Source organism: Felis catus, chromosome E3, assembly GCF_018350175.1.
Source record: "Felis catus isolate Fca126 chromosome E3, F.catus_Fca126_mat1.0, whole genome shotgun sequence".
In the NCBI taxonomy this organism is placed as follows: domain Eukaryota; kingdom Metazoa; phylum Chordata; class Mammalia; order Carnivora; family Felidae; genus Felis; species Felis catus.
This window is the reverse complement of record NC_058383.1, coordinates 33614198-33641172: the sequence shown is the minus strand read 5'-3', so window position 1 is coordinate 33641172 and position 26975 is coordinate 33614198. Positions and strand designations below refer to the sequence as shown.

Genomic DNA, 26975 nt, shown 5'->3' with positions numbered 1-26975 from the left:
CGGCGGCAGTCGTCCGGGCCGCGGCGACCTTCCGCGAAGCCCGGGGGTGGGGAGGCCCGGGGCGGGGGTCGTCCCGGGCTGCGTGGGGCCTTGGGGCGGGGCTCGCAGGCCGTCGGGGTGCAGGAGGTCTGGGCCGCCGCGAGGAGCCGCCGCCGGTCGCTGGGCCCCGCCGCCGGGCCGCTCGACGACGACGCTCCCGCGGGGGCCCCGCCTGAGGAGGACGCGGCGGCGGCGGCGAGGCCGCGGGAGGCCGCGGAGGATGGAGGAGCGGAAGGAGGAGGGCGAGGCCGAGATCCAGGAACACGGGCCCGAGCACTGGTTCTCCAAGTGGGAGCGGCAGTGCCTGGCCGAGGCCGAGCAGGACGAGCAGCTGCCCCCTGAGCTGCAGGAGGAGGCGGCGGCCGCCGCGCAGCCCGAGCACAAGCAGCAGAAGCTGTGGCACCTCTTCCAGAACTCGGCCACCGCCGTGGCCCAGCTCTACAAAGGTGAGGCCCGCCGCCGCCATCTTGCCGCCGCCGCCCCGCCGCCGGCGCCGCCGCCGCCGCCGCCTCGGGGCCGGCCGGTCGGCGGAGAGCCCCGAGGGCGGCCGCCCTGGCCCTGCCGCCGCGCCACCGCCCCACCGCCCCACCGCCCCCTCCTCACAAGATGGCGGCGCGGGGGGCGGGCCCGGCGGGCGGGCCGCGGCTGAGCAGGGGCCGGCGCTGGGGGCGCCCCCGTTTGGGGCCGCCGGGGGCCCGCCCGCGCCTCGGGCCCGGCTGCCGGCGCCCCTCGGGCCGGGAGGGCCGGGGAGGGGCTCCCACTCACAAAATGGCGAAGGCAGGCGGCGGGGCCGGCCATTGTGCCCGGAGCCGGCCTCGGGGCGGGGACTGGGAGGGGGCGCCCCCGGCGGGGGCGGCTCGGCCCCGGGGGGCTGCACCTCTGAGCCCCGCGGCTCGGCCTCGTCCCCGCCGCGACCCCCTGCCTGCCGTCCTCGCAGCGAGTGTGGGATCCCGAAACCCTGGAACAAAATGGCGAAACCTAATATGGCCGTTCGGAGTGATTGACGCCCAAATAACATCTCTTTCTCTGTGTCTCTCCCTCTCTCTCTCTGTGTCTTTTGTGTTTCTTTTTTCTCCCCTGCACCCCTCGCCCACTTTTTCAGACCGAGTGTGTCAGCAGCCAGGACTTTCTCTCTGGGTCCCCTTCCAAAACGCAGCCACCGCCGTCACCAACCTCTACAAAGGTAAAGATAACCTTGCTGCATTGCCGCCTGAGGGGAAGGGCAGCCTGCGTCAGGGCTTGAGTCCTGCGTTGCTAGGGAGGTAGACACCCCGGCCCGGACTGCCCGAGCCTTTTCTGCTGCCGAACCCGGCCGCCGAGTGCCTGGAGTATTTGGTGGGTAGAGAGCTCCGGGGGTGGCCTGGCCAGAGCACGGATTCTCAGCTGGAGCGTTTGACCCCCTCTTCGCCTGCCTCGGGTACATTTGACGCTGGGGGGGCAGTTTTGAACGTCATCGGCGAGAGGGGGCTGCTGGATATCCTGCCCTGCAGGAGACCGTGCTCCCCCTCCCCGAGTGTCAGTAGTGCTGAGGTTGAGAAGCCGAGAGGGGTGCACCTTCTCATCGCAGAAGTTGCCCAGGGAAGAAAAGGGTTGACGGTTTGGTGCCACAGACCGACGTGAGCAGCTCCTGGAAAGGATTCTTGAGAGTTAGGCAACTTAGACCAAGGTACTTTGGTAGCATTTAAGTGCGTTGAAAATCAGCTGATGGGAATAATCTGTGCGCACGTTCACGTACTGTTCTTCCCTAGCAACCTCGAATAATTGCTTTCAGAGCTGCCATCTACCTGATTGTATATTATTGGCAGGAAACGTGTTACCAGAGTTTGTGGCGGTAGATTTGTGCTTTATGATAGTGTTTTTTTGGGGCTAATCTCCCGGCCCCCAGTGACCGGAAGATCTGTAAGTAAAGGTTCTTGCTCTTTGTGCGTTCTCAGTAACCATGGCATTAGATTCTGTGTCTTAGGATTTTGAAGATTTGGAAATTTGGATTTGATGTCTTTTGGGGTTAAGGTTCCTATGGAGAAAGGATTTGAATTTGTTAATCTTAGGAAAAATGTAATTAAATCAAACGTTTTCAAACTTGTAGAAGCTGCTGGTAACAGTAATGGACTTTGTGGACTTCAGAATTGTCAAAACAAGTTGAAGCACAGGCTGTGGAGTGCCTTTTCAGGTTCTCATTTTTGTGTAAGAATGTGCAAATGGTGGCAGCATTCTATAGGAAAAATTCCCTTCTTGTGAGATTTCCTGGGTGGAATTTGCAGTTTTGGGGGACAGTAATTTGAAAACAAACTGGTGAATGGAATGTTAATTCTAGGGAAGGAGGAACTCAGTCTAGGCTTGCGAGAAAAAGGAAACGATTAAATGTTGTCTCAGTGGTCAACTTTGATTCTATGTAGGTGAGTTCCTTAAATTTTGACTTTTGAGTGAATTACTCTAACATTTATCAGTGCTTGAGGGTGTTAAGCATTGTCTGGAATGGCTCTTGTTTTCATCCAGAGAATTTTGAAAATTTTAATACCTGTTTTAAAAACTCCTTTCTTGGAGTATAATTTGGATATTGTGTAGTCAGTCTTCTTAAGAATCGTAGCTCAAATTTGATAAACCTCCATTAAGAGAAAGCATCTACCTCCAACCCAAGCCCGCGGCACCACTGATCTGATTGCCGTGTGTAGTATATAGTTTCTCACTTCCATTAGGTCATGAGTAGAGCTTTCTGGTATGCGGTCTTTTGTGCCTGGCTTCATCCACTTCCCATGTTTCTGAGATTGATCCCTTGAGTTCATACTGAAGGTGTGAATTCTGCCCCTCCTTTTTTGTTTTTTACTTATTTTTTGCTGAGTAGCGTTTTGTTGTGTGAGAGGTACTACAGTTCGTTCATTTGTTTGTTGCAGTTGCTTTTTGTTTGAAGCCGGGGGATGGCACCATTTTTGGTGCTTCTGTATGCCAAGCTCTTTGCCTAGGTCATGCAAAAATACGAATGTCCCCTAGATTTTCTGTTCAGTTTTTGGTGCTGCTGTGTGTTTTTATGATGTATCCGTTTAGAATTAAAGCTGGCAGTTTTGTATATCGCCTTAGGTAAGAAGATGCATTCAAAAGCTGAACTCTGAAATTATCCCTAATTTGATTACTGGATTTGAAATTACTTTTTGTAATATATTGTTTCTGTTCAGAAGATTTAATGAGAGCGCTTCAGTTTTTTAAAAAATAAAATCACGTGATGTTCTTGGGTTATTGTGAGTATTAGATTGTTAGAACTCGTTGTATTTTGTGTTGTGTTACTGTAAAGGTAAATCTATCTTTCTTTACCTGTTAGGAAAGGTAAGTTGTGGTTTGTGGTATTTGGTAGTGTGGCAACATAGTCTTAACTGATTGACAGAGAAAGGATCATGCTCTGCAGAGCCTCACGTTCCTCTTTTTCAGGGTGAAGTGCTTGGGGACCAGGAATGCAGCTGTAGGAATAATTAGGTACCTTAAATAGAACTGGTACAATTAGCAAGGTAGTGTCACCAGTGCATGCAGCCTGGAGTAGTGGTAAATCTAAATCATCCTTCATAGCTCTGATCAAACGTTTACATGTAATAATTTACAAGGGGAAAGATTTGGAGGGTCTCTTTAAGTGGACACAGCTTCAGTATTTTATATGATGAAATACTAAAGCTAAAGCTAAAAATGGCTCCTTTTCCAGGCCGGGGACAGAGAGGTTGGCACTTGTACCAGGTTCTTGATAACCCCTAAAGGGAGCACATTGGAAGCTCAGAATGGTGGTAAAAGCTTAACTGAGGATCTTTTGATTGCTTGTGGGCTTTTTGAAAAATCAAGTGTTAGTGTGGTTTGGCTCGGCTCGAAGGATTTAGAGGAGAGTGAGTTGTCCCTCATCGTGGACAGGATTCAGCAAAATGGAGTGTGTGGTTCCTTCTACTCCACTGAGTAGGGCCAGACTTTGGTATCCTCTTTTGGAAAGGGGAAGAAAAAATCTTGATGGTCGGTTCTCATCTCTACCTTGTTTTGGTAAATATAAAGAGGGCGATATTTGTTTACTTTTCAGTCAGGTTCTGTTCCTGGCCTGGTACGGTTTCTGATGTCTGCAACTGAAGAGGGGAGTGAAAAGTTACTGAAGTTATTTCAATCTAGCCCAAGTTCATGCTTAACCTGGGAAATACTGGACCACACCTAGTGGTTTGCTTCTGAAAGTCCTCCCCTCACCCCCCTGCATTTTCCTGGGTGCCAGTCGCAATCTGTCTCCTGATTCCTCAGTAGGAAAGTACTGGTCTCCTTATCTCATGCTAACTTCTTTCTGTTTTGGGGAGGGGGGGTCCTTGCCCAGAAGAGAGGTTGGACTGGTGGTTGTCCTGGGATAAGGCTAATCCCATGGGCCTCAGTGGTGAGTCTAAAGTGGCTGCAGGTACCTTAGCTCTTCAGCAGAGCCCTTGAGCCAATGCTTGCTCTCACCCTACAGGGCTACTTCTCAGCATTTCCCTAGCTGACTTTTCTTCTTTAATGTTTTTGAGAGTGAGTGAGTGGAGGAGGGGCAGAGAGAGAAAAAGAATCCGAAGCAGGCTCAATTCTGTCCCCACAAAGCTTAATGTGGGGCTTGAACCCATGAACTGTGAGATCATGACTTGAGCTGAAGTTAGAGCCTTAACCTATGGAATCACCCAGATGCCCCTCCCGTTTATCTTTAAAATGGTTTTTTTTTTTTTTTAATTTTAAATTTTTTAGTGTTTATTTTTGAGAGTGTGAGCAGGAGAGGGCCAGAGAGGGAGACAGAATCTGAAGCAGGCTCCAGGCACTGAGCTGTCAGCACAGAGCCCAATGTGGAGCTCGAATCCACTAACCGTGAGATCATGACCTGAACTGAACTGGGATGCCTAACTGCCTGAGCCACCCAGGTGCCCCTTAAAATAGTTTTTAATTTTAATTTTTTAAAGTTAGGTCTACACCCAGTGTAGGGCTTGAACTCATGACCCTGAGGTCGAGAGTCACATGTTTCACCGACTAAACCAGCTAGGTGCCCTTGTGTTGACTTTTAAAAACTGCATCAGAAACTTGAATTGCATAGTGAGTTCTATCATCTGTGTTGGGAGGTTTCTCTTGATGCTCTTCGGGGGTTAAAGATGTTTCTGGTTCTCCCCTTGAGCACTGTTTGCCCAGGGGGCATGTCTACTCTAGCAGTGCTTAAAGAAAGCCAGCACTGCAAGAATGGCAGCTGCTGCTATTGTCAGAGTTTGGATTTTGGGCTGTCCATACTTAGCTGTATGGTTCTGAAGACAGGTAATGGAGGGAGATGCTTCACCATTTGTGCTCCTTCATTTTTTTTCCCCTGTAACTGGGGATACATTACCCATACCTTAGAGGACAAGATCTGAGTTTAGTGCTGGGGTATCTGGGGCAAGGTGAGTGTTGACCTTGTTGGTATTAAAAGTTCTGTTTTTCAGCTTTTTCTGGCTCTGGGAAGTCCTTAAGATAAAGGGAAGAAATTCTAGGTTATTTTTTGCCTTTGCATTTTTTCTTTTTCTTTTTTTTTAATTTTTAAAAATTAAAAATTTTTTTCGCCTTTGTTTTTGAGAGACAGCATGAATGGGGGAGGGGTGGAGAGAGAGGAAGACAGAATCTGAAGCAGGGTCCAGGCTTTGAGCCAGCAGCACAGAGCCTGACGCGGGGCTTGAGCTCACGAACCGTGAGATCATGACCTGGACCTAAGTCAGACACTTAACTGACTGAACCACCCAGGTGCCCCATGTCTTTGCATTTTTTTTCTTGTGTTGAAAAAAGCTTAGTGGGAAGTACTTTCCTTTTTTATCTTTCCATAAAAGGACTAAATGTAAATTGGATTGGCAGGTGAGAAAAATAGCACGATGCCCTTTAAGTCCTTATTTTTGAGATATCTTGATGCCAAATCCTTTTTATAATATGCTGTCTCACTTCCGTGTAGCCATCTTAGACCATATGTGGAGTGAGGGTGAGCAGGATGTACTGAGAATTTGGGCCCAGTGGTGAGCAGTTGGTGTCTAAATCAGTGGTCAGAGAAAGCATGTTCTACTTGGAGATAAATAGAATTTCATCTCCTTAAAATTTGACTTTGTGGACTTTGTTTGTGACTCACCTGTAAAAAACCCATTATTGACCTTTGAAGCTTTGTTCAGAAACGCCTTAATATGGATTGTTGTTCTCTACGTCTTAAGTTTTATTTTTAATATAAGGAGTAGTGGCCTCAATCGCTAATATCCCTTGTGGATTCTGTCAGTTTTTGTAGAAGACAGTCTTTTTTTCCCTTAAGTTTATTTATTTTGAGAGAGCGCGAGCAGGGGAGGGGCATAGAGAGAGAATCCCAAGCAGGCTCCACACTGCCAGCCCAGAGCCAGATACAGGTATTGGCCGTACAAACCGCAAGATCAGGACCTGAGCTGAAACCGAGTCGGACCCTTAACTGACTGAGCCACCCAGGCACCCCGACAATCTTTTTCTTATATACAACTTTCCTGTGAAAGGATGTTTTGGTTGCAAATAAAGCAGAAATTACAAGGCAGACAGGCTTCAGTGGTGTGGGCATGGTTTGGCTCCTCTCTGGCTGGAAGGCTGAGGATAGGATGGATTTAATTCAGTCTGCCTTGCTCTCAGCTCTCTACACTGTGTGTGTGCGCGTGTATGTGCAAAGCACGAGCTTTGTTTTGGGGCTAGTTTCAGTTCGTTGGCGGCTTGCGTCTTCGGGTCCCTCGCTGACGCTGACGAGCCCTGGCGCTTCTTTTCCGGGAGCTGCCAGCAGATGACTTCTTTCTACCGGCTCTTGGCCAGAGTTGGGTCACATGCTTAATCTGAACCAGTATCATAGGTACTGTTTGGGGCTGTGCAGATGAGATGAGCACTAAACCACGTGTTCCACCTCTTGAGTGAATGTGAAGAAAGCTCGCCCTAGAGCTCTCCAAACAGAAACTTTGGAATCCCTTTCGGAGAGGCAGGGTGAGGAACTGGATGCCAGGCAGATGAGGCCACTGCATTTCTTCCCTGGCTCCTTTCCATTGTTGTGTGTGCTGGGTGAAAATTGAGTATCTAAGTAGCTACAAGGAAGTGCTGCTTTTTGGATACACTGCTTTGTTAGGGAATATAGGAGTCCTTTTCTCAAAACTGTTGGAAAGGCTTTTATTTTGCCTGTAGCTCAGATCTTTGTATGTAATGAAACCTTTTTCATACTTATTTGCCCTGTGGCAGACGGGTTGGTTAGTGCTGACGCGTTTCTAAGTTCAGATATTTAGTCATTAGTATTCCTTGCAAATGTTACTTTGGTCTAGCAGTGTGTTCTCACAGTGTGTAGACCCTCTAAGGAGAGTGGGAGACGGTTTCTCTTTGGTTGGGGAAGAACTGTGTCCCTTCACCTGACTCCCAGGCACGGCCCTCTGAGCCTCAGCTCCAGTTCCTTGTCTCTGAAATGGGGAGGTCTGCTCTGGCTAACTCCCATAAGGTTTGTGAGTGTCAAAAAGCTATAAACAGTGAGATTGGGTTAATCTTGTCGGTGTTGCAAGTAACAAAATTGTGCATTTGGTCTTCATCTCGGTAATCAGATGATTCTGTGCCTCTTGTCCCCTGCCAGTGGGGACAGGATTAGACCTGTAAAAATCTGGAATTCCGTTTCAGCTGCTTATATAACCCCCCCCCCCCTTTTTTTTTTTTAAAGTATGAAACATGGGACATCTATGACTTGTCCGAGTCCATTTGTGTTTTGAATAAGGAAATGAATGTGTTGTGCTTAAAGGTTGGGTTGACATTTTGATGCCCTTGGGGTTTGCCTAACCTTCAAGCTTCTGGCCCTGCTGCACAGAGGCTTTTTGGCTTCAGTAAAATAGCTTTGCACATAAGACTGTCCCCACAGTTTTTGTGCTCTGCATTTCTAGAATTTGGATGTCTGTTTGTCAAGGTTCAGATGTAGTCACAGCAGTCTTGGGCTGAGAGCCTTCAGAAAGCCATCCTTGCGCATGTTTACGGTGCTGCTGTTCACTAAATCAACCTGTGATGACGTTAAAATCTAGCCTAGTCAGGCCTAAGATTCTCCAGTAAGTATTCATGTGTCTCCTGTTTAGTGCAAGGTATGATGGGAGGATTTTATTTTCAACCAAGCAACAGTTTAAAGTCCTAAACATAAGGACTGTATTTGAAATGCTTTAGGGTCAATCAATGTGACGTTTTCTGTTTAGGGAAGTAACTGAGATTGGGTTAATCTGGGTGGTGAGGTGATTGGATTCACCTTTCAGGATATGCTGTTAATGGTACAAAACTAAATTGGGCCCGGCAGTGCAAAAGGGTGTACCTGAAGACCTTAAATGTCATTTTTTGCTTTTCTCTTCCTGTACCTTCTAACCTGTAAAAAAAAAAAGTCCATGTTTTAGAAAATGCCTCATATTTAGTGTGTTCTTGGTTGGTTCTGTTGTTTCAGACTCAGAATTTCTGAGGTGAAATAATTGGTCAATTAGGAAGACATTTTTTTTAATTGTATAAATTTTAAAAGAGCTTCACAACTTACATAACTGTCTTTCATCTAAACCAGTGAATAATTGCATTTTCCAACTTTGTTCAAATCTGTGATTGAAGCATCAGGCCCTCCTTTGGGGGGCCTGGCTGGCTCAGTTCGTAGAGCATACAGCTCTTGATCTCAAGGTTGTGAGTTCAGGCCCCATGTTGGCTGTGGAGCCTACTTCAAAAAAGAAAAAAAAAATCAGTCCCTTGCAGATCTGATTTTTGGGATTTCCTTGTGTTCTCAATCAGAACAAACCAAAATTTAGCTTTCTTCCCTGAATTGTCATTTTTTTTTTTTTTTTTTTTTTAAATAACCGCTTCTGGTGGCCCCCTCCCTTTTGGCCCTTGAGTTTTGTATCCAGTTTATGGAGAATTTTTTGGTGTCTGGTTTGCCAGGTGTACATTTACACGACTACTTCATCTTGGTTTGTGCTGTGCAGTCCTATTTGCACTTGTTTTTTGTACTCCTTTTGCACTTCCAACTTTTCCCCCCCTCTGTACTTCCAATTCTGGGCCTGCTTCCATTTGGTTCTTGAAAAATAAAATTTCCTCTCTGTTTGGAAACCCCCTTTCTCCAGTTATGAGCTTGAGTATAATCATTCTTTTAGGTAGGGTGGGTTTGTAGAAACCTGGTTGCTTCTAGGTACACACGTATGTTTGGTGCTGTGGCATGGGATCAGTTTTTGCTCAAAGACGTGATTTCTCTGAAAATGCTTCGGGTGCTTTCAGAATCTCTTCTTTTTAGATCCGGCTTTCCCAAGGTCATCTTAGAGTTTACCTAGTCCTGAGATTAGCTTCAGTGGAGTCTTTAAGAGATGGAAAGTGCTATAGTATCCTTCTAAATGCTGTTTATCTTTAAAATGAATTTCAGGCTTGCTTTGTTTCTGATGAAAGGAGAAATCAGAAGCTGTTCGTTCACATTGTAACTTGGTGTTCTAGTATGAGATACTATAGAAATTACTTCGTTCCCAAGCTGCTTTCTCTATCTTTAAAATAAGAATAATCTTCTTCTCAAAGTTGTGATGGAGTTTACTTTTTTTAAAAAAAATTTTAAATGTTTTTATTTATTTTTGAGACAGAGACAGAGTGTGAGCAGGGGAGGGGCAGAGAGAGAGAGAGAGAGAGAGAGAGAGAGAGAGAGAGAGAGAGACAGACAGACAGACACAATACGAAGGCAGGCTCCAGGCTCTGAGCTGTCACCACAGAGCCCGATGCGGGGCTCGAGCTCAAGGACTGTGAGATCAGGACCTGAGCTGAAGTCAGACCCTTAACTAGACTGAGCCACCAAGGCGCCCTTGGAGTTTACTATTTTTTTTTTTTTTAATTTTTTTTTTCAACGTTTATTTATTTTTGGGACAGAGAGAGACAGAGCATGAACGGGGGAGGGGCAGAGAGAGAGGGAGACAGAATCGGAAGCAGGCTCCAGGCTCCGAGCCATCAGCCCAGAGCCTGACGCGGGGCTGGAACTCACGGACCGCGAGATCGTGACCTGGCTGAAGTCGGACGCTTAACCGACTGCGCCACCCAGGCGCCCCAAGAGTTTACTATTTAAAGCGTGATCCCATGGACAAATTCTTCCATTAAAAAAACTTTTTTTTTTTTTTTAACAACAGGGATTTGTCATCTAAAGAACAGGCCTTGTTAAAAAGTTCTGCTTGTGCTGCCCTCTTGCCATCTTGTTTAATAATGCAAATTCATGGCAGTTTGGGATTCTCTGTGATGTCTGGATTATTGTGTTTCTTTCTGGAACATAGCTCTTTTTTCTTTTTCTTCCTTTCTTCCTTCTTCCTTCCTTCCTTCCTTCCTTCCTTCCTTCCTTCCTTCCTTCCTTCCTCTTTTCTTTCCTTTTTTCTCTTCTCTTTTTCTTTCCTTTTTTCTTTTCTTTTCTTTTCCCTTCCCTTCCCTTCCCTTCCCTTCCCTTCCTTCTTTTCTTTTCTTTTCTTTTCTTTTCTTTTCTTTTCTTTTCTTTTCTTTTCTTTTCTTTTCTTTTCTTTTCTTTTCTTTTCTTTTCTTTTCTTTTCTTTTCTTTTCTTTTCTTTTCTTTTCTTTTCTTTTCTTTTCTTTTCTTTTCTTTTCTTGATAGAGAAGGAGAGGCAGAGAGAATCCCAAGCAGGCTCTTCCCACTCCATCAGCGTGGAGTCCGTTGCAGGGATCAAACTCCCAAACTGAGATCATGACCTGAGCTCAAATCAAGAGTTGGACACTTAACTGACTGATCCACCCAGGTGCCTTGGAACCATCTTATTTTCTTTAAACTTTTTATTTATGTGTTTATTTTTGAGAGAGAGACAGAGCACAAGCGGGGGAGGGACAGAGAGATGGAGACAAAATCTGAAGCAGGCTCCAGACTCTGAGCTGTCAGCACAGAGCCTGACTCAGGGCTCGAACTCATGAGCTATGAGATCATGACCTGAGCTGAAGTTGGATGCTTAACCAACTGAGCCACCCAGGCACCTCGAAACCATTTTCTTTAATGTCACTAGAAGTATACTCATGATTTTCTGCTAGCAGAGCAGTCCAACTAAAAATAAATTGCAGTGGCTTAAATTTCCCAGTTCTTTTTCCAACTGTGTAAAATCATGGGAAGAGCAGAGATTGTTTTTTTTGAAAACTTGGGCTTAGTATATACAGGGAGGGGTACTACTTACAGGAAGACTGGGAGGCCAGTCGGAGATTTTAGATGCAAGGTCTTTTGGGAATGATTATGAATGATGGGAAGCTTTTGGGGGACTGGAAGCAGAATCCAAGTGTATACTAGGGAAAGGAAGCCTTTTCTGTTTCCACTGTGCTGTTTGGTGTTGGTGTTGACTGGTCAATCAGAATTAATTTTTCCTCACTTCTAAATTGTTTGCTGCTGCCTTCAGTGTGTTCCCAGTTCTTGGTGCTGAACTGATCTGTAAGAGTGTATCCCCAAAATGACATGGTAAATGTAGGTGGCCTGAGTGCTTTGTAATATTTAGTTCTCTGTTGAATGATGTGATGCTCCTATTTAGAATTGTGAGAATTCACTCCTTCCTTTTATTCTTTTTTAAAGTTAATTTTGAGAGAGAGAGCACGACCAGGGGAGGGGCAAAGGTAGAGATATTCCCAGGCAGTCTCCACCCTGTCATTGCAGAGCTCAACGTGGGGATCGATCTCACTGAGCCAAAACCAAGAGTCAGACGTTTAGCTGACTGAGCCACCCAGGCACCCCAGGAATTCACTCTTTTCTGAAAGAGTGTAGAGCTTAGTGGTTAAGAATCATGGACTCTGGAGCAAAATTCCAGCTCTCGTATGTATTCTTAAACCTTGGTAGAGTTACTCGGTGTAATTCACTTCCTTGTTTCCTCATTTGCACCAGGGGGACCATAGTACCATTTTCAAGGTCGTCTTGGTATTTTTTTTCCTAAAGTGAAGCTGACTATAGTACTGATACACGTTTAATAACGTATCCATCAGAGCACCTGGGTGGCTCAGTCAGTTAAGCGTCTGACTTCAGCTTAGGTCATGATCTCTGAGTTTGTAAGTTCCAGTGCCTTCCAGTGCCGCGTTGGGCTCTGTGCTGACAGCTCAGAGCCTGGAGCCTGCTTCGGAGTCTGTGTCTCTCTTTGCCACTTCCCCACCCATGCTCTGTCTCGAAAATAAACATTAAAATAATTTTTTTAAAGTAATGAATAAAACTATTATTTTTTTAAGGAACAAGGCAGAAGCTCTAGGACTGTGTGATGTTAGCTCTGAATTTAGACCGTGAAGATTTAATGCCAGTATAACACTTGAAACATGGATGAAATACCATTCAGTTGACTAAATTACTGATAGATCTCCAGAACCCCAATCTTCATGATGCTCATTTTGGTTAGCTCCTGAAATGATTTTCTCTTAGGAGAGAATGCTGCATGGCTCTGCTGATCATGATGTATCTTTTTTCTTGTTCTTTTTTCCTAACAGAAAGCGTGGATACTCATCAGCGAAGTTTTGATATTGGAATTCAGATTGGCTATCAACGACGCAATAAGGATGTGTTGGCTTGGGTTAAAAAGCGCAGAAGAACTATTCGTAGAGAAGATTTGATCAGCTTCCTGTGTGGGAAAGTTCCTCCACCACGAAACTCTAGAGCTCCCCCAAGACTGACTGTAGTGTCCCCTAACCGAGCTACTTCAACGGAAACTAGCTCATCTGTAGAGACTGATTTGCAACCCTTCCGGGAAGCCATAGCTCTGCATGGTAAAGCCGTTTAAACATATTTCTTTGGAAAAGTGGTTAAGAGTGTGCCTGTGGACCCCTTTACACATTTAGGTTTAGGTCCAGATATATTGTCTTGTGTTTTGTCTCTTATTAGTAACTAAATGCTCCAGAAATGTTTACGCAGAATGTAAGCTAAGAACTTACCTGGGCCATTTTTGAATGTTAGCTAGCCTATCCTAAAAAATGTTTTTAGAAAGTTAGTTTGAGCTTATCAGTGTCACAGTAACAGAATCTTGGAACGTTGATTAGAATTTATTGCTTTATACTTCTTATTGTACATGTTTTCCTATTATTCTGAGTCAAACAGGAAGTTCTTGTGTCTTCAGAATTCTGTTATATTTCCAATTGCCTGGAGAACCTGGTTAGCAGCAGGCAAGTGAGGCAGGAAATTGTTGGGCTGTTCTCCTGGGGACTCCCTTTGGCCCTGTAAGTTACTGAGTGTGCCTGTCAAAGGTGAGAGTTGATGACCCAGGTGGGAATGGACAAATGTAAGAATGATTGATTTTCCTTATGTCTCTTGTCCCTTAGGTCCTTGATTTGATAGTCAGGACTGTCAGGACAGTCCATCACTATCTCCCCAGGCCAGACCTGCCAGAAGGCGGCATTCTTGGCCAAGGGGTTTAAGTATTACTGGAGAAGCCTGGGATGTGCAGTCAACAAGTCTGTTGTTTGTTCCTCTCTAATACAGATTTCCAGATAGAACTGGGAGAGGTACTTACAGGACATTTAATACTGCTGTGAAAATAAAAGAACAACAAAGTAATGAGACTTAGTAGATACAGAAAAGAAAACTTGAATGGTGCAGGTGATTGAGCAGAGAGAAGCAATTAGTGAATTAGGTCAGGAGTCCTGTTAGAAGTCAACATTTCTGGGCCACAGTATAGGCCATCTAAAAAACCAAGTAACCTTGTAGTAAAAAGGGTGGGATATATATGCAGAGGACATCTATATCCTTGAAGCTTTAATGCTTATGTTCTTGTTCTCTTCGGCGGACCTTGATTCTTTACCTACAACCCTCATCAGAACCTGGGGTTGGAAACAGTGTTTTTCCCTTTTGATAGTTTGATAAGTTAAAAATACATCTGTTGCAAGAGAAAGTCCCTGATGTATGGATGCAGTACTTAGGACTGCCACTGTCTCATGTAGTGGAATAGTCATGCATCAGAACCTCTGAAACTCAGGCCAAAAAGAGGTCCATCTGGTCTTTGTTACAGAGTTCACATCTTTTACCGTTAAATTTGGAACGAATGATTGGAAGCGTGTGTAGTGTCAGGTGACTGTCCTGTCTGCGCATGGTAGGGCCGTATGCGGTTGTCTCTCTAAGCATTCTGATTTTCTTTATTGTCAAGTGCAATTTAAGATTCATTCCATACCTGTCTCGTTAAGATTTCCTTTTTCTCTATTCTACTATACTTAAGAAGATAGTTTTAAGACACACAGATGCCACTCTTGTTACGAACTCTTAGTGCAGTTGTATACCTTGTAAAAAAGGCCAGCTTCCCCCTAACCCCTCTTTAGACTGTTCAACTTGTGGTTTATTATTTTCCTGAACTTCTGTTGGAGTTTTAGTAACAATGTAGTTTTAAGAAGAGATTATTTATAATTTTGACTTAAGTTTAAATTGTGAGGTTTGAGAAAGTTCATAATTATAAAGCTATGTAGAAAAATAATCTTTCCCTTCAATAAAGTTACCCATTAGCACAAGTCCAGAATATAGTGGAGACTCAGTGTACTCTTTACTCTTACTCCTAAGATTCATACCCTGAGTTTGTGTCTTAAAACAGTCTAGTAATATGGCCTCTTGAAAGAGTGTACAGAAACATAAATTGCATTGTGTTTTGTCCTATAGTGGTTTGTAGAGGACATCGATCTGTTGAGAATGCTAGTCTGGTTTGAGTGTTTACAATGACTGGAATGATTTCTAGTAATAGGGCATTGTTAACTAAGTTGTAAGGCAGATTAATGACCAACTTTGTAACCAGCTGTCCTAGTGATCTGATTTATTGGATAGTCTATAAATTGAAGTGAAAGCTGTTTAGATGATCTTTTAAAACATATTTGGAGACATCTCAATTAGGGCACATACTTGTCAGAATTTAGTTTTGCATATAATTTGCTTAACCAGATCTGTGAAATGTAATTGAAGTCAAATTGAAGTTCTTAGGAATCTGCATTGGAAGGAGAGTCTAAATTTATGAAGTTTTACGGTATGGGGTGGTGGGGGAGGGGTGCATAGGAGAAGCACTGTGTATTGAAGCAAACTTCTTAAGTTTATAAACCGCAAACATGAGTGTAGGGGGTTCACACCGTTCTATCCCTTTTTATAAGACAGGACGGTTCCCCCCCCCCCCCCACCATAGTTTTTCTTTATCAGTTCCTAAACACCTGTACCAAGCACCCTAAATCTATCTAAAATACACATTTTTATTTGAAGAAAAATGGCAAAGATGTAAGGTACTTACAGTACATTTTTTTCTTACACTGTGTGTGATAGTAAGATCCTCTGATTAGTACCTCATCTGCCTCAGACCGAACCCAATTTCAGTCATACATCCATCAGATGGTTAGCAAGCAGTTTCAGTCAGATCTGCTGGTTACTGAAGCTTACAGAACATAATCAGTCCTGTGCTTTGTTCTGGCTCTTGTCTGCAGCATAGGTCGCTTTTTTTCTGAGTACCATGGCATCTAGTCATCTGGATCTTAAACTCACCAAGAAGTTGGGGAAACACAGGCATGTGCTACACGTGCAGCTAGGACCTGCCGCCTCATTTTTAATGTAACAGAAGATTTCAGATGGACCTAAAATCCTGGACCATTTTGGTGGTTCTCAGTCTCCCTTTCTGTGGCTTAGGCATGCCTTCTCATCTGGAGTTTTCCTTTTCTTTGGTCTTTTTTTTGTCTGCTCCTTCAGCCTCTGACGTTTCCTCAGGTTCTTGACTGACTTAGATTTCACTCCCGCGGTTTCGAGCCCTCGCCACCTTCTGTAGGCCCCTTGCTTGCAGTTTCGCCCACTTCCGGCCTGCCGGGCGCGCGTGTTCTCTCCTGTCCACCACGCCACCCCTGCAGGCAGGGCTCTCACACAGGGCTTCACGCGGACTCCCCTTCCCGCCCCGTCAGCAAATACCTGGCTTTTCCTCTTGGAGCCATCCAGATGCGTACATGGCAGATTCTGTGCTGTCTCTGGGAATATATAAATGAAGAGTGCTTCCTTTTTTACTGAGGCCAACACATACTTGGAAAATTTAATGTCCTGAGCATGGTTTGTGTATGATGTTCTAAGGGCAGAAAGGGACATTTTACAGTGCAGACTGGCTGTACGTTAAGGGAAGGCTCTTTGGAGAAGATAAACCCTGGGCTCTTGGAATAATCTTCCTGCTCTTGCTTCCTGGCCCTGAGATGACCCAGTTGCCAGTCCGTGTTTCCTGAGGCCACTGGAGCAGTCCTTTCTGTCTCGTCACTTGACTGAAAAATGACTTGTTGATGGAGAAATACGTTGAAGTCAGAACCCAGCACTGAAAGGCCCTTCTGATTGGATCTTCACCGTGGGTCAGATATCTTAGCTATACTGTCTCATGCGTGAAATAGCTCCGTGCTCTTTTCCAGTTCTTTCCCTCTGCCTGCTCATACTTTAAGACTGATCAAATGCTTCTTCCCTAACGAAGCTTTCGTTCTCCCTTCTGAAGCCTTCCTTGAGCTGTTAATCTGCTCTTTCTCTTTAGATTTGCTTCTTTGGCTGTCCTTTCCAACATGGGGCTACCTTAGGGCAGGGCCTGGTCTTAAAGTTTCTGCCTTTACTAGAACCTGGCAAAGAACCTGGTGTTAGATGTATTCTAAGTTGAACAGAGTTCAGAGGTCTGTTATGTGAAAATATATAGTACAGTGGGTGCAGAGAACCTTTAGAAAGAGTTGAGGATCACAGATCCCCAGATGACTATAATAAGGGTAGAAGTAATGGTGTACCTTAGGAGAGCTACAAAGTAAACTCCTTAAATTAGAACAACCAAGACTTGAATGGGTTTTGAGGATGATGTACCATTACAGCTATTTTAGTGTTTACTTAGTGCAAGCAACTCAGCTTAGGAGGTTCTCATTTAACCTTACACTTGCCCGGAGTTACTACCATTTTGTTGATGAAGAAAGGGCGTATCTGGCTGTGATGGAACAGATGAGTAAGTGGTAGAATAGGTATTCCGGATCTGCCTGTATACACACTCTTAACCACTGTGCCTCCATATTTGTGCATTTATGGTCCTTCCCCCATGGGGTCAGGGGTGGAGTGGGGTGGGAAAGATCCCTAGGCTTATTTTTCTTCTCTAAAGACATCAGAAAATACATGAATTTTGTATCTTGGGGTTTTCGCCATGGGTGAACCTTGAGAAGTAGGCTTGAAGGTGAATGGTTCTGGGCCTGTATTTCTGGTTTATTTAGTAGGAAGAATATTTATTTAGGCTTTTGTGTGTAGGCTACATTCCCGGTATGACCTTGGGCAAGATGGTTTACTTTTCCAAGGCAGTCTTCTTTGTAAGGTGTTAGATTAAATGAGAAACAAGCAAGGTACTTACCCTTTAATAATACCTTTTTACCTTGGGAGAAGCGAGATTTTCGGTTAGTTCTGAGTCCTGTGCAAAGAGTGCTCTCTTTGCCTCTGGGTGGCATTTTATTGCAAAAGTAGACCTGGAGATCAGGTAGCCTTTGAGGGTACTTTTTCCCTCCTCTTTTCAGTAAGGATGCCCTTTTAAATTGCATATATTACTCCAGAGGGGAAAGATAATTTAAAACTTACTGTTTATAACTTATGTTGCTTGCTAGGATCTTGCACTTTTTTTATCTTGATATAAATCTGTGGAGTTAGTGAGGTTCTCTTTCTACTGGATGGACAGATTTTGACTTGACTTGCCCAAGCTAGTGTTATATCTGGAAAGCCTTAGATGAAATCTGGTCTCCTCGTTCTGAGTTCTGTTCATTATCATGCGGGTTAGGAAAGGGTCGAGAGTAAAATTGGGGCATACGTTCCTGGAAGGGGGGAGAGAGCTGATTGGGAGAAGGAGCTGGATACCAAGTCAGACTTCGCTCGCTCTTTTGATACTGACATTAAAGCCTCCTCACATCATCTTGTGTATGGTCTTTGTAGGTTCTGGCCCTGGTTCAGACTGTTCTGTAAAAAACAGAAACACTTGGTTTGTGTTCTAGAAGTCATTTTGATGGCATTCTTGACTGAAGTACTAGGAATTAACATCACTGGGCCTGGGTCGTCCTGTAGAATTCATCAGTTCAAACTCAGGCCCCTAGCATGCAGGGTGTCGTGTCATAATAGGCACTGCCATTGCTGTCATTGGCATTTGGCTTTAGGATCTCCCATTGTCCAGTTTTAAGTTCCTTTGGTGTTTAAGATAGGAAGTTTTAAAAAGGCAGCGGGATGCTACATTCACCACTGTAAGTACTGAAAGAGGCTTAGGCAACCCAGCATTTACATGACCCTGGAGAATTTCAAACAAAGGAAAGTTTGTTTTTTCAGAGAAAGCATTTTGTGAGTTAAGCCAGCAGCTCTTTAAGTATTGAAGTCTGAATCCTTTTTACTTTGAAATCCTGCTTTTTTTTTTTTTTTTTTTTTTTTTTTTTTTTTTTGTGGCTGTGGTCTTATGAGTTCTGATTTCTGCAGTTCATGTCCTTCCGTGGAAGGGGTGGTCATTTAAAGATAAAGTATATAGTGTCATTATGCAACCTTTTCTATTGCCCAGCATTTTACTGAAAGTAAATACCATGCAGTCTATTAGAGACTAGTGGTAGGGGCCTGTGTGATACAAAGAGGAGTTAGATAATGTCTTTGAGGAATTTCTAGCCTGATAGATTTCTATGAGAGCATTTGAAGTGTTCAAACCTAGGCAGTCAGATTGACGCACGGTACATTGCCTTCGGAGTTCATAGACTCCATTTATGGCTACTTGCTTTTTTTGCCTTTAGTCTTCTCTGGGCTACGTACATGGTGATTCCTGTTCTCTTAAATCATTAAGTTGCTTGACAGATTCTTGGACATGGAGAAAACTGGGTGTAGGGCTTTTCAGAAAATTGTGTAAGGTCAGGTAGGAATTTAACTTAGGAAAAATGTAGGGCCTATTCCTAGTTTGTCATACTCAGGGTATAAACCTGATACCACCTTCTCCTAGGGTTTATGGAAAGCTGTGATTCCAGGCAGCTTGAACCAGTAGGGTTTTCGTACTCCTCTGAGCACAGGTTTTTGTAGCTTTGGTTAATTTGGTCAGCACATCGTTTGGCCTGTGTGCTCTAGAGTGGTACAGAAGAGAAGTTAGGAAATTCCAGTGAGAGCAAAGCTTCTTGATACAATTTCACCTGAGATCCAGTACATTTAAGAAGAAATTAAGTAATTGTGCTTGGTTCTGTCTCTTCCTTAATGATTCTTGTCCCCTTCCATCCTAGAGCTAAATGTTTAGAAATATTCTGACCGCACCGGTGCTTAGGTTAAGCGATTTTACACTGGTGGTGTAGTGTAAAGGAGACTCCTGTAACACTGCAGAGGACTAACTGGAAATCCATGCACCTGTCAAGGTGTTCCCTTCTCTTGCCCACACTCCCTGTGCAGCGTGTGGGACAGTGCTAGAGACTTACTGTGTGCGTGTCTGCATCTTCCTGAAATAACAGAACTGTCAGTAGTTATTTTAACAGCAAAATATTTTTTTAAAAACTTATTTGGAAATAAAGATGTAAGAGATTTAATGCACCAAAACAATCGCCTCTCTTAAATGCTTAAAAAAATGATTATTTCAAAGAAGCTTCTTTAATTAAAATTCATCTCTGAAGGCTGGAATCTCTAAATGACGGCCTTTGTTCAAACCAGCTTTTGGGAATGAGGAAAACGAAGGCAATTAACAGCATTAAAATTTTTGATGAAAACTTGGCATTTCTTTATGTTAAGATTAGATATTAGCTGCTGAAGTTTCTGGGGTAGGACTTCACTAAAGCTACCATCAATGATACAAAATTGTTTGGAAGTTGCAGTAAAATTTTCTTGGACAGTTTTTCATTGATGTGAAAAAGGAGTCCATGCAGCCATGCCTCAAAGCCAGTTCGTGCACCTAGTACTTAATGTCCTCTGGTAGTTTACGAAGCACTTGAACATTTGAGTTTAAATTTTCCACTAGTCTTCTGATTTACGAATAACATTCTCTTGGAAAGTTTGAAAATTTCCGAAAAGTAAAAAATTCAGTATCTTGTTATCTGACTATACAGAGATAACCACAGTTAAATGTTTGGTGCATTTTCTTTCAGTCTTTTTTTTTTCAATGTATAAATATTAAAATTATTTCATAGTTGAGATCATACTGCATATATGGTACTGTATCTTTTTTTCATTTTAACGTCGTGAGCATTTTTCCCATGGCATTAAAATTGTCTTTGAAAAACTGAAAGCATTGGGCTGTCAGCATAACTGAAAATGTTTTCTTGGTGTGACACATGTATCTTTGTAATTGGTTTGATTTAGTGTGCTTTACTTCAATAAAAATTCAGTATTACAATTTACATATTGGGGTGGGGAGTGGTATCTACTTCAAATTACTAAAATCTTAGTAGAATTCTTTTTTCAGTGATTTGAACTCCTTCCTTGGTGCATTTCAAACACGACATTTACACACAAGTGCTTGCTTGCTTCAAAACCTCAGAACACCACTTTGTGCACAGGGAGCTCTGTCCATTTGAATAGTGCAATTCATTTGAAATGCAAGAATGCCAGTTTCCTAGGGGTCCAGTCAGGAAGTTCTCACTTGGTTCAAATTGTGGGGATTTCAAATCCCCTCTCATGCTGCAGATGAAAAAAACTGGTGGAGCGTATCTGCCGAGCATTCTGAGCCTGTGCTGAGTGGATCGACAATGACAGTCCTCCGCCTTTTCTCCTCTGGGGCTGGCCCTCTGCTCTCAGTCTTAGGGAGTTGGGGAGCAGGTAGAGAGTGTAGAGGCGGCCTCCAGGCCACGGGCTGCTGGACGGAGGAAGGGGGGGTGCATCGGTCTGCATTTGCTCTTTCTGTGCCTATATGTGATCTAACTATGTGCTGGTAAACTGGAATTACATGTAATTAATTCTGAAAACAGGATTATCTTATTATCTGAAGCATGAACTTGGTATGAAAATAATAGTTATGTGCTGCTCTTAACATTTGACCATGTAACCTAGATACCTATAACCTGGACTGTAACTGTTTTAGCTCCAGTGGGAGCTTTCTTTTTAAAGTATGATTAAATCATCCTAATCTTTTTTTTTTTCCCCTCCCTCCTGCACTAATCATTTAAAACGAATGCAGAAACTTTAAAACTGCTAAGTTTATCTTGTATTAAGCAATGGAGACTTTTCTGTCTAATCATACTACCTGTTCTGCTTTTTGTCAACTGATACTCCCATAGCCCTTTTGAAAAAGTGTGTTTTGGTAGAAATTAAGTTGTATGCCCTCGGGCTGTACAACTTAGTTTTTAGTTCTGAAGCATGTTCAGACTCTCTGTACTTGTATAGGCCTGATTGTTCATGTGGCTTAGCTAAGGTTTCCTGAAGCATCTTCCAGTAGCTGTCATTGGTTTGTAAAATAAAATTTGGGCTGTTTAAAATATATATTTTTTGGTTGTTAATCTTAATTTTTTTTTTTTTTTTTGACACGAAAGTGTTTTTGGGGAAGATTTTCAGCTAGTTAAATGTTGAAAATTTTCACTGCTGAGAGTAGGTAGGAGGAAGCTCATGTTGCACATTGTGGTTGCACTTGAGCTGCCCAACTAAAGCCCCCAGTCATACACTCAACAGAAGAAAGATGGCAGTTGCCCAGCAGTTACTGGGGAATTTGCAAATTGACCAAATTGATATTTAATGTCTCTTTTTCACGGAGAATAGCAGTGGAAACAATAGAAGTGTTTGCTTGATGTGCCTGTTCACTTCTGGTGGGGTATTCTGCGAGCCTTGGGTATTTGTCCTTAGGTGTTAATAAACATGTTGCTATGTTAACAAGAGGGGTTCAGGGTGGGGGGGGGTTGTTGAGTTCTTTTGATGGTTTCAAATGATAAAGGGGATTAATTACTGAAGTTAGCCCAGTTTTGTGCCGAAGGCCTAAATTTTCTAATTATCTTAGGACTAATTATCTTAGGACTTCCTGTATTATGAACCAGCTATGAAAAGGTTCTTGTTTTAATTTCACGGACACCTTTTAGTAGTTTGTTTCAGGCCGCTAGGTTGGAAAAAAGAAAGCACAGCACACAGAACTTGGGGGAAAAAAAAACATGCCAGCAATTTGGGAATAACTTGAGTTTTTAAAAACTTGATGGCAGAGATTTAAGAGACAAGAGCCACCTGGGTTTATTTCCTGGCTTTGGAGAGGGGATGAATGCCAGCAGGTTTGGGTTTCAGTGCATTTCAAAATGGATAGACTTTGAAGCACTCCCCTGTTTGCAGAATTGAGCGAATGCTGTGTGCCAGGCACCATGTACGTTAGGTGGAGATGAAGCTACACGATTGTACCGCGTTGCATGAAATGAGCTCAAGATGTTTCTTTCCCTTTTATTTATTTTTTAATAAACCTGCATGGCCTGAGGAAGAAGCAGCGTGTAGCGCCTTTTTGATGTTAAATGGGAGAGGTCCAGCAGGCAGTTAGAACTGTGGATGGGCCCATGTGCACAGGAGAGATCCCCTGTGCTGTGGAAAACGATGCCCGTAGGTAAGCTAAGGGGTAGAGGACACCACCCTGCGTGGCACCCAACTTGTCCAGTGGAAGTGAACCCTGCAGAGGCCACTGAGGAAGGAGCTGGCGGGCTGCGGACAGGAAGGAGTGGAGAGTTTCAAGCAGGAGGGAAGCGGAGCCAGCCAGAGACTAAATAGGAGAGAGGTGGCAGAGTCAGGAAAGGAGCCTCAGGGTGAAATAGGTGCCGGAGGAGCTGGGGGCCAGGCATCAGCAGGTGTACACGGTGGAAGAGAGGCGCTGGCCAACCTACCAGAGCTACTTGGCCATGCGCATCCGCTCTCCCGGTGGTGTGGGAGCACGAGGCCTGAGAGAGGCCAGGCGCAAGACCCTGTAGCCGCTTCATGCTAAAATCATGTTGACTTGAAGAGTGTAACAGTCCAGGGGAACATGAGATTGTGCTTAAGTTTTGAGTCGCAGCTCTTGGCTTACTAGCTGTGTGACCTTGGGTCGTTACTTAACCTTTTAACCTCCATTTCCCATCCGCAAACAGACTATACGGATGTCGTAGGATCACTGTGAGGATGAAAATTAAAAGTACTTAACGTAGCACCTGCCTCACACAGGAAGTACTCCCAAGATTAGTGCCTCTATTATATTTTTTTAAATAGGCACCAGCCTTGCAATGGCTTAGAGCTAAGGAGTGACGTGCCCACCCTTCCTCTCGCCACCAGTGGGAGGGAGGACGCATCTTCCACAGGCAGAGCAAGGAGGGGGCTGATGGCTACCAGGTAGGGAGTTTGAGAGCAGGAAGAGGTGTGGGCTGCAGAACACAATCAGCATAAGGGAGGCTGTTGAGGCCTGCAGCCTGAGAATGTTCACAGAGTATTTGTAGAGTCAGAATAATGTCAAAGTTGATGTGGTAGAAAGAATTTTTTCTCAACATTCAAATTTAAATCACATTAACAGTATAAACTAGAATGGGCCCCTACCAGACCAACCTCTAAGCTCATTTTAAAATCTGAGAAGTTCTGTTCTTTGGGAACGTGGAGTATCCTAGGTCATAGTCTGTGAATTTAGTCAAGCAATAACAAAAACCCTGTGTGAGGCTAGAATAACGTAAGGGGAAGTTCGTAAGGGAAATCCACCGTTCGTGATGTTAGGTTTTCAAATTCAACGCTGTGGTTAATGTTTCCTGGCGTCTCTTGGGCCTTTCACAGGTTCATCCTGAACATTTCAGAGTGGAACGTATGTTTGCCTCCTTAACTGTTCAGGAATCTGAGGGATGAGTGTCCAGCGTTGGGTGCTGGGTCTATTCTGGATTTAATTCAACCTTGAAGGCAGCAGGATTTTTTTATACCGCCATAGGCACTACCTCCTTCTCAGAGGGATCATCCATGATGATAAGTGAGGTTGTCCCGAGGACACCAATCAAGTCCAGACCTTGGGCGGTCGTATAGCTTGTTTCATCCAAGGGCAGACTCACTTTGTGCTTGAGGTCCCTGTGTACTTTTTCAGTAGTGACCCCTTTTTTGGGCTGCAGCGTGCACGGTTTTGGATGATCATTTGGGGGAAGTTGGAATGAGCCCACTCAGACCTAGAAATCATCGCTCCCCTTCGTGCACATACACACACTATAGGGGGATCTATTGGGGGTGGTGACTCTGGATAACCAAAATGTCCTATTTAAAGCATGCGCTTGCTGTCCTCAGCCATAAATTATAAGCAGTATATACTCAGTAGAGTAGACGGGAGGGTTTTGTGATCTGTGTGTCCACCTTACACGGTGCTTGCGACAGAATATGCTTCCCAGAGTTGGTAATTACCAATATTGTAAGTAGTGATAGTCCTCCCAATGAAACATCTATGCCAAAAGCCCGGCAATTCGTTTTTCCGGAAGAAAACATAACTGCCCCCTGGTGACTCCTTAAGAAAACAGGCAGACCTCCTTTGACACTATGAAACATTGAAAGTAAAGTGGGTTGCTTTCAAGAGGGTTAAATAATCGAGCAACTCTAAAACCTTTTTTCTTCTTCCTAGGTCTTAGTGGTGCAATGGCTAGTATAAGCGTGCGTTCGAGTACCCCAGGCTCTCCTACACATGTAAGCAGTGGATCGAATGCTAGTCGAAGGAGAAATGGACTCCATGATGTCGATTTGAACACTTTCATATCAGAAGAAATGGCACTCCACTTGGACAATGGTGGAACTAGAAAGCGTACCTCAGCCCAGTGTGGCGATGTCATTACAGACTCACCAACCCATAAACGCAACAGAATGATCTAAACTACAGACATTTTCACACCCACCATGCTGCTTGAAAGCCACTCGATCCTCCACATATACTCTTATTGCAAAGGAAACATGAGGCCATCTTCCCTTGTTCACTGTTTAAGACAAGTGAATTCTATAGTGGTTGCCATAAAAGGAAGCTCTAGGTATTTACAGTAGATGCCTCTTGTAACCATGGCTTTCTTAAAACTATAATCCTAGCAGAGGACATCAGACATCGTGTAGTCATTAGCAAGATCATCATAGGCAAACATATTATCCGTTCCAAGGCTAAAAGTGACCTTAACTGTATTTATTCTCAAAGGGAAAGGAACTATCAGATGTTATTTGGTTATATAGAATGCTTCCCCCACCCCCTCCCACCCCCACCCCCCTTCTTCTTCTTTTTGGTCCATTTCCTGCTGCGTTGAGTATTTTGCTTCAACAGTATTGCCAGGTTCCTAAAATGATCTCAGACCCACGATTTGGCTTCCTCGTCAAATCTGCAGGCTTCCAGTTTTTGCAGCGGCCCTGTACCGTGCACCTGGTCTCTCTGTAGTCCACAGTGTGCAATTTCTAATGATGGGACTGTGCCCTGGTTTTAGTTTTCCAAGCAGTTTCTAATTCTGGTGATTGTGTGATGTAAAGAGGTGCTATGATGGTCATGCAATTAATACTTAATATTGAATCAATACACAGAACTTTATTGGATTCACTTTGTGTGTGTTAGCGCTCTAAAAGTAGCAATATGATTATTAAAGTGCCCCCCCAGATTGACCCCGTAGGCTTAAAATACTCCTGTTTTTAAGACAAGTACTACTTCCCACGCAGGGTACTGTTCCTTATGGTAAATGTAAACTTGTAGACTGCATTCAAGGGGGACCTACAGTAGTGAGGTCATGAACTTGGAGGATGGGCTTCCTTTTTGGCTCTGCATTAGCGAGAGGGAGATGGATGGTGGGGGAGGGTAGGTATTCCAGTCTTTCGTGTCCTTTTCTATCTACATTTTTCATGAATGCCCTACTTTGTGCAGTTTTCCATTGGAGTTGGTGGAAGATAAAGGTCTTCGATCTGCCAATAATGTGATCGCAACTTAAGTAGCAACCCCCCCACTCTCCAGTCCCCCCTCCCCTAAAGAGTGCAGTTTGGAATCTCATTCTGGAAAAGATGGAATCGCATGGAGGCTTCTCTAGATGTTAGTTAGACCTAAATAAAGGTTCTGAGTAGATTCCTCTTTTGGTCCCTTATAAGACCTCTTGTAGCCACAATGTTTTAGAGCATGCTTCACCTTCATTTTTAATATCTTGAACTGAATGATAGTCTTTTTTAGATGAAGAACTGATGTCAGCCTGCCAGGTACTGTAATTTATTCTATCATATTATTATGTTATATATCAAGTAGGACAGTGAAAATGTTTCCTTGCAAACTTGTAGTCCAGTATCAGTTAACTTCCTGTTTTTATCCTTAAAAGACCACTGCAAATCAGTGGAAGGGTTTTTCCAGTAATTACTCACAGCACTTTGTTAAAGTTTGCAATTCCTTCAGCCATTTAATAATATCTTTCTGTGAAGAAACTTTGCTAAGTTAACCATAATATTCATGGACTGGGTGGGAGGTGAATGGAATGTTAGAAATGTTCTGTATTCGTATAGATATAGCCCTATTTAAAACAACAACAAAAAAAACCCCAACAGAACAAAAGTCAATTCCATAGTAAAACTTAGGACTGAAAGTGAGGTATTTGAAAATTTTTGCAAAAAGTGGATCTTTTTTTTGTTTGAATATAATAGCAGGAAGAATCATACCTGAAACAGACGAGCCTGTGTATTAGGAATACTTTTAAGCTTCCCTTTGGAATATGCCCAGAAATGCATTTGGAGTTACCATTGTTTTTTTTTTTTTTCCATCGTTGTAAATTTAGATTCTGGAATTGGCGTTTGGTGTGGTGTGAAGCGTAGCTCACAAGTGGCCAGACCCCCTGTTCCTGAAGGATTTTGAGATTGAGGAACGCCTGTATAACCCTCCCTTTATGCCTTGGTTCTCTAGTTCCTCCTTCTGAAGAATAACAGGTTTTTTTTTAAATTTTTTATTTTTGGTTGTTTTTTGTTTTAGTTGGTGCTCTGACGCTGAATCTCAGTACCCTTTACTCTCGATTGTCAAATTTTGATAAAACATGTGCCATTTTCTTTGGTTAGAGAAAGCAGGTCTTAATGTCTGCCAGAACACGATTTATATGCCTTATTGGCTCCATTAAACTTTTTAAAAACTTTA

At 43.7% G+C, this 26975-nt stretch overlaps 1 protein-coding gene across 1 annotated transcript; it reads left to right on the top strand.

The window, feature by feature from the left end:
• Positions 1–95: 95 nt before the first annotated feature.
• On the top strand, positions 96–26975 carry CE3H16orf72 (chromosome E3 C16orf72 homolog). Its single transcript, XM_023246780.2, has 4 exons — positions 96–485; positions 1142–1222; positions 12472–12747; positions 24474–26975. Exons 1-4 carry the CDS (start codon positions 260–262, stop codon positions 24716–24718), a joined length of 828 nt encoding a protein of 275 aa, XP_023102548.1. The 5' UTR covers positions 96–259; the 3' UTR covers positions 24719–26975.